The 13,591-nt window shown below is 37.1% G+C and overlaps 1 protein-coding gene across 3 annotated transcripts in view; it reads left to right on the top strand.

The window, feature by feature from the left end:
* Nucleotides 1-12,300, top strand: part of ASAP1 (ArfGAP with SH3 domain, ankyrin repeat and PH domain 1) — a 149,064-nt gene extending 136,764 nt beyond the window's left edge. For all 3 annotated transcript variants that reach the window (XM_051778531.1, XM_051778529.1, XM_051778530.1), the window contains 4 exons: nucleotides 1,260-1,318; nucleotides 3,316-3,818; nucleotides 7,625-7,747; nucleotides 9,631-12,300. In XM_051778531.1, coding sequence (XP_051634491.1) covers nucleotides 1,260-1,318; nucleotides 3,316-3,818; nucleotides 7,625-7,747; nucleotides 9,631-9,705 — 760 coding nt within the window. In that variant the 3' untranslated portion in view covers nucleotides 9,706-12,300. The remainder of the gene's footprint in view (nucleotides 1-1,259; nucleotides 1,319-3,315; nucleotides 3,819-7,624; nucleotides 7,748-9,630) is intronic.
* Nucleotides 12,301-13,591: the final 1,291 nt, after the last annotated feature.

Here is a 13,591-nt window from a genome sequence, read left to right as displayed (position 1 = left end):
AAGGGTAAAAGTGTGGTATTTGTACTCCATGGCATTAGATAAAGGCCAAGGTAGGAGCTGGACTTCGATCATCTTTGTGGGTCCCTTCCAACCCAGGATATTCTGTGAATCTATGGTATATTGAATCAAGAGTGAGCTTGGCTGTTCTTTCAGTTTCATGTCATGGTATATTTTTGCCATTTAAAAAACAGGTAGGAAATTAAAAGTGTTTCATCGTACTCATTTCGAAATGTTGGCTGCAGAGACAAATAATACCAGAATCAAGGCTGGTGGTGCAGAAGACTCTCTGCTCTGTTGAACGTACTCTGGCAACTTTCTCAGACATTTTTCTTTCCTCTTGTTTTTTTGAGTCATTATTTTAAGTTAATACTGATTTTTATTTATTGTTTGATTTTTATGCCTTAAATCAACTTACTTTCTTTTCTTCCACAGTTCTTTTCTGTAAAAGTGACCTATGTGTGGTTTTAAAGGAAAAAATTTGGTGGAATTTGTTGAAACTTGTTATGCTCACATACCATGTTTGCAAATTTAAGCCAGCCTGATGTTAATTCTGGGGAAAAAATGGGCTACAACAAAAAGCATAGATGGAAAACTTTGACAATATGCAACTATCTTTTTATGCTATTAATGTAATTAACTAATTAATTAAATTACTTGCAACTGTCCTGCTTGTCTTGTTGCTGACCACTCCAAGTAGCTAACTCAGGTGCAACACGGGTTGACAGAGTAAAGCATGTTGTTTTACCACAGTCATCAGTATTTCTTTGGAGTATCACAGACTTTGTTTCCTACTGCAGCAGCAGCAGTGTGTGTGTAAATCAGTGGGCTACAAGGCATAGGCTCAGTCCTGGCAAACTTCAAACCACTGACATAAGGGACAGATTATATTTTGAATGCTTCAGTATAATTATTTTAAAGTTCAGGATCTGCCCATGGAGCTGCTCTTTCAGCTTCACCTGTTTTCAGAATACATTTTGCACATACCATAGTTTGTAGAATATATCTGCCCTATGGCATTGAAGCTCTGTGGGGTTTGTATGCCTTTTTCTCTCAAAAAAAGTCAAGCAGTTAATTCTTAACAGTGCTTTGTGTTTTGGGATTGATCCACAGACAAGATGATTATATGAAAGAAGCAAAATAGATGTGGATTTTGGTTGTTTGGTTTGGGTTTTTAATTATGGATGTGTAGAGGGGAAAATGAGAAATAAATATATTTTATAACAGTTGTAAGCACTAATAATTCACATCTGTTGATTTAGCACTGGGACTGCAAAGACTGCACTTGGCCCTAGAGTTCTTCCCAAACTACCTCAGAAAGGTAAGAGTTCTCTTTGTGTCTATTCTTACACTGATTATCTTTTAAATGTGGGTGAGAGTAGATATTTGTTTTAAATATATGGTCTTTTCAGCAAAAGTTTTATTTCTAAAATGCTGCAAAACATGGAAGCTTTAGAAAACTAAAAGGATTTTGGAAGGTCGGGAAGGTTTTTATTAAACTGAAAAAAGTAGTTAGACCTATTCAGGAAAGAAAAAAAATCATTAACTGAAGCCAAAAGAGACATCAGGAGGTCTTGTGGTCCAGTCCACAACTCAGAGCAGGGCCAAATTTTCGCCATGAGAGCTGGTTGCTCAAGGCCCTGTCCAGTCACATCTTGAGTATCTCCATGGATAACCTCTCTGGGCTTCCACTTCTATCTTTGACTGCTCTTGTTGGTAAAGTCTTTTTTCTTCCTAATATCTCTAAGTCCAATTTCTTGATACCCTTGGAGCAACCTGTATCCATGCCATGTTCTGGCCATCAGGGTTGTTTTCCCAATAACTACTTTGGAAAGAATGGGGTACTGTTTCATGCTCATTTATATATCCGTGACAAGCTTGCCGAGACCGTCATTCCAGGGAATACCTTCTGGCCTTTTCTTTTAGAAATGTTTTTTTCTAGCCTCTCTTTAAACTCATACAGCAAGTTTATTTAGGGTTTTCTTGAGTTATTGCAGCAGTTGACTACAAATTTGAAAGTAGACCTACTTTGTAGCTCTGTCTGATACAGAATCTGTCAAATATATGTTACATCTGTATGAGTGGATCATACAGGATTCCCTGAAGATCAGGGAATGCTACTTGTCCAGACTTCTGAAACTAGATGTCTGAAATTCAGAGTGCAAATCATTTTAACAGAAAATGCAAATGTGAAATTTCAACTTAAATTACAATTATTATGACATGGTATCATCTTTTGAGGGAGACACCAATGACATGCTAAGGTGGCATTGCAAAGGAAGTCAACACTTCCTTGATTGAAATTATATAGGTGGGAATTTAAGATGGGCCAAATCAAACCACTATCAGGGCTACTATCAGGGTTTTTCATGTAATTTACTTACATCTCAAACCTGTGGGGATGATCAGTGCGTGTACATTCACTGCTACATAAGTCTAAGAGACAGAACCGTATACAGGTATCAACACAGACATTTTTAAAATGAAGCATCTGATAGTAACTATACAATTTCTTGGAAACCATGCAAAATTTTCTTTTTTTTCCTTCTTTTTTTTTTTCTTGTTTTTCTTCCTTTTTTTTCTTCATTTATTTCTTTTTTTCTTCCTTTTTTTCTTTTTTTTTTCTTTTTTGTATACATAGACATTAATATAGCATGGAAGTGTTGTTGCAGTGGGTGATATCCAAAGAGAGTGTTGTTGCTTTCATAGTCAAATGTCAGGCCACCTTTTTGGCTGGTAGAGTATGATACCAAAGCAATGCTGAATATGATAGGAAATTGTTCCTTCTGGTCAAAATGTGTTGTTTTCATCATGGGTTGTAACTTTTTTCTCTCCTGACCCCCTTCATCTGTTTTAATATTAGGTACTAATCCTGAAACTCAGGGTTTTTTTTGGTATGCAATTCAACTGTATCCCTGAAAAATTGTCACTAAAAAGAAGTTTTGTTACAGTCACATGCGTGGGTCTATATGTTGTTTTATAAAATATGTCTTTTATTACATTTAATATTTTTTGGGTTGAGTCCAAAAAGTGATTACTTTATTTCCTTTTAAGTAGATAATCTATAAATTGACACCTAGTAGTTGTTGGAATAAGCACTGCTGACCTCCAGGAGGAGCAATTAAGTGAGACCTCAGTGAATGAGGGTTATATAAAGTTGTATTGCCTTGCTTTTATCATAGACTGGGAGGATTTATGGGCAGTTATGGGGCTCAGTGACCACGTGATCATTTACATAGTTTCAGTTTTGATATGTGCCTAACTTCTTTAACATTAAAATGAGATGATGAAAAACATTGTTTTGCTCTTTTGTTTTAGTGGCACTAAGAAAAATAGAAACCAGTCATCATCTTTCAATAGATAAATCGCATCAGCACATGGAAATGTTTCAGAAGCCCTCACTGTCCATCGATATACCACAGAAACCACAGCCTGGAGACTTGCCCCCAAAGCCTCTGCCTCTGGAATTAACTCAGAAACCTCAAGTAGGAGATTTACCCCCAAAGCCTGGAGAACTGCCCCCAAAGCCTCAGCTAGGAGACTTGCCACCAAAACCACAGCTTGGAGACTTACCTCCAAAGCCACAGATGAAGGACCTTCCTCCAAAGCCTCAGCTAGGAGAGCTGTTGGCTAAAACTCAAGGTGGAGAAGCAGCACCGAAGCCTCAGCCCTCAGAGGCGAATCAGAAATCTCACTCCATAGATCTTTCTCCAAATGTACAATCCAGAGACACCGTCCAAAGGCAAGCATCTGAGGAGTCTAATGACATCACACATACCCTGCCAGAAACCCCCGTGCCACTTCCCAGGAAAATAAATATGGTAGGTATTACTGCAGCTAGTTGGAAGTATCCTTGGAAGGCTTTGAAGTTACTGTAAGGACTTTCTGTGCACCCTTGAGATATGCACACAAAGCAACATAACATTTATGGGTTGGGATAGGGAATGAGCAGTTCTTTTTGCACCCCCAAGCAGCCTCAGCAAATGCTGAGGGTTTACAAGGCCTCCTGCATGTTGAAACAAATACCTGTAACATAAAACAATAACCTTGGGAGCATTACAGTGTATTTAGATTTACTGGAGACTTTGGGCATTTTATCTGTGCCAGTCATAACTCTGAATGAATTGGTGGTTTTTTCTGTTGCCTTTGCTCACAGCTCTGTATGCCTTAGATTGCTAGAATATCTATATATTTGATTTTTGTAAGCTTTAAGAAGGGATGTTAGCACCTATTGTCAGTAGATGCAACGTTTAAAGTCAACTGTGACAAAGTAGTAAATGTTCCTGTCGTGAGTATTTAATGTTGATGTACTTAAGTGGTTAACAAAGGTTCAGATATATTGCTGAAGTGGCAAAATTGTCATTGCTGGATGCTGTGTAGTAACAGAGCTGGTTCCTTAGCTCGATTCAAACCCCCAGTTCATCTTGCTGTTCATCTTGCTAACCAGTGCAATTTCCAAGAGAGGATTCTTCATGCATATGCACATTGAAATAACTTTATGAAACTCCAGAGCTCTCTTAAGATTTTCATCATGAAGAATACATCAAAAAGGGGATAGTTTTGTTTGTCAGGTTTGCTATGCAAAGCACTTATGTAAAAGGAAATAAGACTTCCGTTCTTGCAGTGAAAGCAGAGGGTGAGTTTCTGTCTTGTGCTTGTCTGAGGAAGAACACGCTGGAGCCATCACTCTGCTTGGCTTCTGGCATGGACTTGCCTGTAAGCTCCTGTCTCAGCTGAGACTGACAGCGTTGTTGCTTGGGCTTCCTGAGTGTTCTTGAGATTAAATATTACTGGTATCTGATCAAGAGGTGCCTGCAAGTACAGTTTGTTTACTTTTAAATATAAGCAGGCAAATGACGCTGGACATTCTCAGCTATTTGTCACTTTATTAGAGAAGAAAAAAAAGCAAATAGTAGATGGTTTGGTTTGTTTTTTGGTTTTTTGTTTGTTTATTTGTTTTAAAACTCTTTGCCTACCTTACACAGAAAAACTCTGAGGAAAGATTCAGTGTTCTCCAAACTCAACTATTTTCACATGTGCAAAAAATTAAGTAGTTCCACTGTTGTGCAGTGATCAAAACTATTATATCTTCACAGGTTTTTTTACATCATTGCATGCACACTTCTTGTTCAGTGCAGTCTTTTCTGCTTAAGTGTTAATGTGTAAGAATTCCTCTTAAAAGTATCTTGCCTTGTTTTCATCCTCTGGCTGTATCCTCTCTGCACAAGCTGGGGAAATGCTCCCTCCCAGAGTAGCAGTGAGACCTGCAACAGCAGCCACCAGTGTTTGTGGGTACTTCACTCCTGGGTTTGACTATTTAGCCACTAAATAGAGAAGCTTACATTTTTTTATTGAAAGTTTTAGAAAATTAATCATTCAGAAATATAATTTTGGAATTCCAATACCGATAATATATAAGGATTTGAAAGGATATTTTTAGAGAATTGAAACTTGCTCTGAGTGCTTCTGAAATCACACTAAACACTTGAGTGTTCTTTTGTGTGTGTGTGTGTATGGTGGTTTCTATAAAGGAGACAAAATACTTATTTTTTAAAGAAAAAGAAGTGTTGAATGTAAATAAGAGCATGGAGGGATTATTAATGATCATAGCAACTTGTTTTATTCAGTGTTAAGCATAAAATCTCTTCTTAATAAATACTAGTGTTGGATTCAGGGAGTTGGTGGGGGGTAGTGGTATTTGTTTTATAGTCACAGATTACATTTCCTGGAATTGCTTGCATTTCTTTACACACCAGTGCCCCAAACTGCGTTCTGTGCTCTCTTCAGAACACATAACTGTGTTCTGTGCTCTCTTCAGAACACATAACTGTGTTATGTGCTCTCTTCAGATCCATCCTTTTTTAAACCTTCCCACGATTAAATACAACTTGGGCTTGAATTCTGCTTGTTGCTGCTCTCCATGAAAGGAACATAATGTTAAAATCTCATCTGTGGCACTAATCTGATGGAACCAGGAGCAATTCTTATAATTTTTCTTGCAAGCTGAGTTGCATACAGTTCTCTAAGTTTAGAGGAATGTAAATTTCTTTATTCTTTTTTATTGAATAAGTTAATTTTTCCCTGGCAAAAGTAGTTGCTTCCCTTCATCACCGGAGGATTGATTGGAAGTGCTCCTAGTTTGTAAAAAGGTTCCTTGCAGTTGAAAGCTGAGACTTTGAGCTGATGGCCCCAAATACCCCTTCCCATTGAATTCCAGTTCCTACTGATAGTTGAGATTTTTGCTCAAATTATATGAATATCTTTTTAAAAAAGAGAGGAAGCATTCTTTAAAGTGACTTCTTGTTGCAACAAACCTTTGCTGTAAAAAAACCCTTGATCTCATATGGACTTAAGGTATTTCTGTTCATTTGTCTGGAACATGTTTTTTTTTTAGTCTTATGTTGTGTTAACTGCTTTCTTCCTTAGATCCCCCTATGATTGTTGTTTTCCTGTACCTTGAGATTAGTGTGAGTGCCTTTTGGTGTGTGTCTGTTCTGCTATTGAGCTACAGGGATATTTTTCTTTTTGCCAAAACATGGAGGAATTTCAAGTGGGTAGGTAACAGCAAAGAGAAAACTCCCTAGGAAATTTCCTCTGTGATGTTACTTCTGGCTCAAATTCCTCTAAACCTGCTGACTTTTTCCTTCATAGCCCTTCTGCTTCTCTTCTCTTTCTGCTCTTCTTGGGTATTTGTGCTCTTGCTGTCTGACTACTTCTGTTCAAAGAAGGAACTGTAGCTTTTGAAGAAGTGTGGGTATGAAAATACAGGAATATAAAGTAGCAGGAGTGTTTTGCTGTGCATATTGCTTACTTACTCTATTTAGAAATAATTTAAGTCCTTTTCCCTGCCGTGAGAACCATATGTTTGGGGAGGAGTCCATGGCTGAGGCTTTTTCATATGAATTAGCAGTATGCAGCAAAGGATGACCTAGAAAATACTTGGACTCAGAATGGTAGAGCTGTGAGAATATCGAGTGTGAATTGTCATCAAAAAATAGTACTGCCATCTGAAATTAAGGTACTTTTAGTAAGAAGATGCTAACATTTGGATGGAAAAATCACTCAAAAAATAATTCTCAGTCCTGTAAGCAGATCTGAAGTCAAAGAATACTGTATTTTTGCACTAGATCCAAAACCAAAACTGTAAGGAATACTGGGATTTCAATGCAGCATTTTCCTCAGCCCTTACCTCTCTTGGAACATTCAGAGGAGACTGGATTTCATTTTCTATTCATAGTGTCTTTTTGATGAAGTATGTATTAAAGGAGAAAGAGTGTGTTAGTAGACTGGAAGGTCATTTAAACTTTCTTCACTGAAGGAAGCAAACATTACTTAAGCCCTCTTAAGCCCTACGTGTTAAGCACTACACATTAAATTCTGTAGGGAGTTTTGAATCATAAGAAAAATAAAACCTACACCTGTGTAGGTAACTTTTCATTTTAATTTTTTAATATCCTTGTTGAAGCAGAGTTTTTGTATTTTTATGTCCCCAATTGCAGGGAAAGCAATCTATAGTTTTCACCTTCTTGTAAAATAAAACACAACTTAAAGTCAAAATTCATATTATATATATATATTTTTTCTCTCTTCCTCATGTCCTTCATCTAAAACTTCATTCTATTTTTAGGGGAAAAACAAAGTTAGGCGAGTGAAGACCATTTATGACTGTCAGGCAGATAATGATGATGAGCTCACATTTGTTGAAGGAGAAGTAATTATTGTAACTGGTGAAGAGGACCAAGAGTGGTGGGTATGTATCTTTCCCTTTCACAGTTCCACATAACTTCTTTATGACTTTTATAGGAAAGCCTTTTTTTCCAAATGTGAAGGGTTTGTTGCTATTTTGTTTTGGTTTTTTGTTTTGTTTTTCCTGAGCTAACATCCAGTGCTTACCTTAAACTCATATGAGCAAAGACCCCGTTTCTCTGGCAGGGAGAGTCTGCTAGAATCATCCTCACTGGGTTTGGCTTTGTTGCTGGCTCATAGCAGCACATATTTACACATGTCCCTCCCTGTAATGCACACTAGCCTTTCATTAAATGAAGAAGTGGTGATTTTTACTCTGTCTAAAATGCTTTCACCCTTCATGAAAAATGAGACATGTAATGATCTTCAGTTCACTCAAAATGTTAAGTTATACCTTCAGGAGTTGCTGGAATTCTGAAAAATAATTTGTAATTAATTCTATAAGCTGATACTTTTCCTCCTTAAATGAAAGGCAGATAACATTTTCTTTGCCTTCTTCCTTCCCATGCCACTGGTTTATACCATACTCCCCCTGTTCTGGACTGCATATTGTTTGAGTGCTAACACCAGGTTTTTCTCAACCCCACATGGAGGCTCCAGTCCTCCCTTGACACTCCACCTCATGTCCCTAAAGCCCTGATGCATTGTACTTCCCTGCTGAGGAATTGTTACTGAGGAAAATGAGACAGATGTCATCTGATTAAAACAAAATCTAATTGCAATGTTGCCTGTGATTTCCTAATCTAAGTGCAGCATAACCTTTGGCGTTTTGTTTCCAACTACACATTTTCCTCTCACTCATCATTTAAGTATGGAAGATTTTCAGCTGAAAAGCTGGTATCAAAAGCTGCTATTATCCATATCATCCAGTCCCTGATTACCATTGCATTAGTTGCTGAATCTGTTTTAGGACCCTTGGGTACACGCCTGACAAGTTCCATGAGGCGCTCCAGTCTGAGTGTTTCTGAGAAGGGAAACGAGGCCTGTTGACTCATATGCTTCAAAAATTTGGCTCTCCAAGAGGAAATGGCCAGCCCTGCATGTTTCCCCTTCCCATTTTGTTAAACTTGTGGAAGAGGAAGGAGGTACACCATTATTCTGAAAGCAGTGAGCAGCACTGTAGCAGGGTGAGAAGAGGGTTATGTGGTCAGTCAGAACTGCTGCTCCACTGTTATCAGTTTGAAAGTTGTTTGTGATTATGCACTTCAAACATAGAAAGTTCTTATGTTATTATTTTTTTTATTTCCTTAAATAAGTTTCTTAGCTATTTCTTTATAAATTATCATTATGCAAAACATGTAAGAAGTTGTACATGAAGGATACTTAATCAGACAGGACTGTGATTTATTACAAAAACTAGTATGCACCTAAATCATTAGGTATCATGCTAACTCAATAAGAAAATAACTGGGATTTTATCACCTGAAGTAAGGGAAACATGCAGATTATCATAACTAACTTCACAACTGTAGCAGACATTTCCCATCAGTAAGATGTTCAGGATTTATTCAGTTAACTAAGATAAATGGTTTTCAGAGATGTTACTGAAACTCAGACTATCAGACAAAAGAAAATCAGGCTTCTGTTTTGGTGAGATTCTTTAAGTTCGCTGAGTTTGTGTGTAAGTTTCCAAAAAAAAAAAAGATGGAGTTTTGTTCTCTTTAGATTTAATGGGCTTAATTTGTCTTATGTATATATATACTTGTGCAGTTTCATTTTGTTCCTTTACACAAATTCAAATGTTAACTAAGGTCTGCTTCAAACTGTCCAAGAGCTTGCAAAGGCTCTGTGAGCAGTTCTGCTGCTTTGAATGAAGTAAATGCAATCTATGAAGTCTGTGTGTTCACGCGCACATCTACATTTGTACATTCTTCTCCTGTGTTGCAGATTGGCCACATCGAAGGACAGCCAGAGAGGAAAGGGGTCTTTCCAGTGTCCTTTGTGCACATTCTTTCAGACTAGTAAAAACAAACAAATCCTAAACTTGAGCATTGCACATTCTTCATGCAAGACGGGCTTTTTAGCAAAAGCGAACGCTGCTGCCTCCCTGTAATCCTGTGCACAGTTGTATATATAGCTGCTGTTACAAATTAAGAATTCATTTAAGTTTCACCTCATGAGGTTGAATTATATGTATTGTAAATATACTGTGTTATTCTGCCTTTGCCAGTATTATGGTAGCCTTGGAACCTGGCACGCCTTATTGGGTTTGTTGAAGCCATCCTCGGCATCCAGCACTTACATCCCTGTCCGTGCTGTCCCCCACGTATGGACTGCCAGCTTTCCAACATAGGTGGTCTCCGTCAACCTTGTAACTGTACAGAAATGACTGTTCCTAATAACTTGGTATTCTCGACATACAGTTTAGCAGAAAAGTTAAGATGAGTGAATGGTTTTGGACAATTTAAAAATCAGTCTGCAGTTCATAAGTGTATGCAGTTTACAGCTATGAAACCCACTTCGATATTTATTTAATATAGTGCTCAGTTAAGTGTAATTATGAAGACAAATATTCACTGACTTTACAGATAACAGTAATGTTTTACAGTGTGCATACAGCATTTCATGTTTATATTATGTGAACCTATGCCAAACTGTGATTGCAGTTCCCCTGTGATATTACCTCACTATAAAAAGTTACAAATTCATTTCATCCGAAAACTTATTTTAATGAAAATTAGTCATATTGTTCTTTAGTAGATAAATGTGAAATTTGCTGGGTTTTTTCACTGAATTCTAAGTAACCAAGGACTTCTAGCAAATGTTAACTGTTGACATTGTGCATGCATTTAGACGCTTACTTGAAACCTGCCTTTGTACAAAAGTAGTACTGTAGTCATATAGCTACATTTGAGGAAAAGAACATTTTAACTTAATTGCTATTCAGATTAATGTGAGCTTGCAACAGTATTTGTTTATAGCTAAATTGGCTCTTTGAAAAATGATTTTGTGGGGTTTTTTTCCTCTGTCTTCAACCTTGCTAAAAGTTAGTTACCTAAAATAAATTTTTTAAGTGGTGATATAAGTATAAATTTAAATTATTTTTAATGCTCTCAAAAGCAGAAGCTAAGATGACCTCTCGTGCATTTGATCAGGCTGTTAATGATAGAGCTCAGATCACAAGTATCAGGCTGGTTTTCATAGAGTTCACTAAACTGTGACAGTAATAGTTGTAACTCAAAGCACCAAGTAACAGACATGCTGTTATAAAGCTAATTTCTAACGAAATCTTTGGAAGGCTGCATTTGACCTGAAGTTTCTTGAAAGTTGGTATAAAGTTGCATTGCCAGAAAACACTTCAACATATTACTGGAAACTTTAATTTCCTATGTCACTTTCAACATCATTTTTCATCTTTTGAAACATCATGTGGTTGTGTTTTTCCCATGGTTTGTCTGTAGCAGGTTCCATGACTTTCATATGTAGTTTTGTATTACTTGCTTTAAATGTTATTTTGGCTTCAGTACCTCGTGCTGCTATTTCAAAGCAGATTGTCTTGGCTGCATGGAAAGATTTTCATTTCATAAAAGCACATCTCAGACTTTCTGAGAGCTTTCATTTCTAATACAGTTTTACAAGACTGTAGTCAGTGAATATTTAATTCTGTTTGTGGTTAATTTAGAAACAAATATCAGTCTAAATCCCACATGGAAAAAAAATGCAAATCATTTATCAACTGTTAATGGTTTTATCATTTATAAAAAAAAATATTTCCAAAAAAAAAAAATATGCAATGAGTGAGCGAGCCTGCTGGCATCTAATCTTCAGTATTACCAGCTCCAGTATTTCAGACTTTATTCTGTTTTTTTATGGAAAGAAAGTCAGGTTTAGCATTTATTTAGCATTCCATTTTATCCATTACTACAATGTTTTAAGTCGCATTAGAGAACAAAACCTATTCACTTTTGTGGTCAATTGTATTTTTAAGTGATCTTGAAATAAACTGATAAATGCAAATCATATAAAGAAAACCTAGGCATGTAAAATTATGTAGAGTCAAATGTCTATTCTTTTCTACGCTCTTTAAAATAGTATACATATGCATTTTATAAAATTAAATGAGTTCCATCGGGAACAATAGTTCTGTTTATTCTGGCTTATTGTGGGTCACAAGAAATCTGAAAATGTATGATATTGATTGAGTTTAAGTACAGTATTATATTTGAACTCAATGAACCACTGTTTGCAATTTTGTATATGACATAGTATTTGGAAAGTCTAAATCTTTATGGAAAATTAGCTGATAAAGGGTTGGGGGGAGGGGCAGGGGAAGGTGCCCCCAGAGGGGGAAGTTTGCTCTGCAGATGATGTCTTATTTACTGTTGAACAACAGTTGCTATTTATTTTTTTATTACATAGTACATCAACATGTACAGAAATCAGATCTGGTCATGCCACTAGTTAAAATCTTGACTTCTCATTGAATGTTAAGGTAAAACATCAGTACACGTCTATTCACATGTATTTAATGTGACAGTTTTTGAGTACTGTATGTGTTAATTTCTACTTTTTTAATATTTAAAATTGCTTTTAAATAAATGTATTCAGTTGATCCCAGATATCTGAACGAGGCCCTTTTTGTCAACTGGAATATCTTCTAGGGAGAAAGTCTGAATTCCAAACAGGTAGAACTAACACACTTGAAATGTTTTCACTTGAATATAAAGCACTCCTTATATAATGCAATTAAATGTGTATCTCTTTAACAGCTGTTAAATATGGATGCAATTGCCTTTATCTGGAAAACTTTACTTACTAAAGTTAGCATCAAACCTCTTGTTTTGTCCATGAGTTTCGATTGCTTTCTCTCTGGCTTAGCAGGCTCTGCAGGAAGCCAGTCCACTCTGTCTTGTTTTCCACAGCTGGCCCATGGGGTTGAAAGGAACTGCTCAGCATGGCCCACTCTGCCTGACAGCAGCTCTCACACCAGCTAGAGCACTACTAACCTTTCCTGGATGGAGTGACCTTGTTGCCTAGAATTTCCGTTCCAACCCAGCTTGCAGAGGTTATTTTTTCTCCCATCCCTGACTCAGTTCTTGCATGTTTCTCATGTAAGACCCATTCTTGTCAAAGCTGCTCTAAAAAGAACAAGTCACTTAAAATTGCTAGAAAGCAACAAGAACATCCTTTAGCCAGAGGAAAAGCTGGAGTGTGGAGCTATTAGATCTGGTTTGTATCAAGAACAGTAACTGCCACAACGCAGGGCTCAGGAGACTGCCGTGGAAAGAGCTTCTGCAGCACTGAATTGTAGTGCTGGAGTGATGACCCACCATCACAGAATATTCTGCTTGGTTAGTTTGGGGCCTTCAATTTTACATAAGCTTAAACATGTGGGAAGGAGGATGAAATATGGATGCGGGACAAGGGAAGAAGTCTGGGTAAATATTCTGCTCTTGCTCAGTTTCTACCATGTGACAATATTTCAGATAACAGCATTCAGAGAGCCATTGATTCCAACACCCTCAGTTCTCTGTCCTACTTGTATTACATGTTCTTCAGTGACATGTATTGATTTTCTTTCCTAAGTTAAAATTGAGGTGGATGTCTCATATACTGTTTGGAGCAGAGAGAACAAGACAAACGCATGCCCAGAGAACTCCCTTGTTTAAAGTTTCCGACTCTTTGCCCTTCTGCTGGCAAACCTAAAGCTCATAGTTAAACAGAAAATAGGTAATCTATACCAGTGAAAGTGATGCAAATCTTAAGTACCAAGGAATGAAACTCAGAAATAGCTCCCTGCTGCACAACCAAAACAGTCCAACCCTATAAATATGATTTGTTTTCAGATGCTTTCCCCTCCCCAGGGGGGGAGTCCAGACTGTCTAGTTCTGTGTGACAGTTCACCTGA

This window comes from Manacus candei, unplaced genomic scaffold (assembly GCF_025592945.1).
Source record: "Manacus candei isolate 608988 ecotype Guabito, Panama unplaced genomic scaffold, ASM2559294v1 h1tg000013l, whole genome shotgun sequence".
Taxonomy (NCBI): domain Eukaryota; kingdom Metazoa; phylum Chordata; class Aves; order Passeriformes; family Pipridae; genus Manacus; species Manacus candei.
The sequence above is the reverse complement of the archived record's forward strand: the minus strand, read 5'-3'. Positions and strand labels throughout refer to the sequence as shown.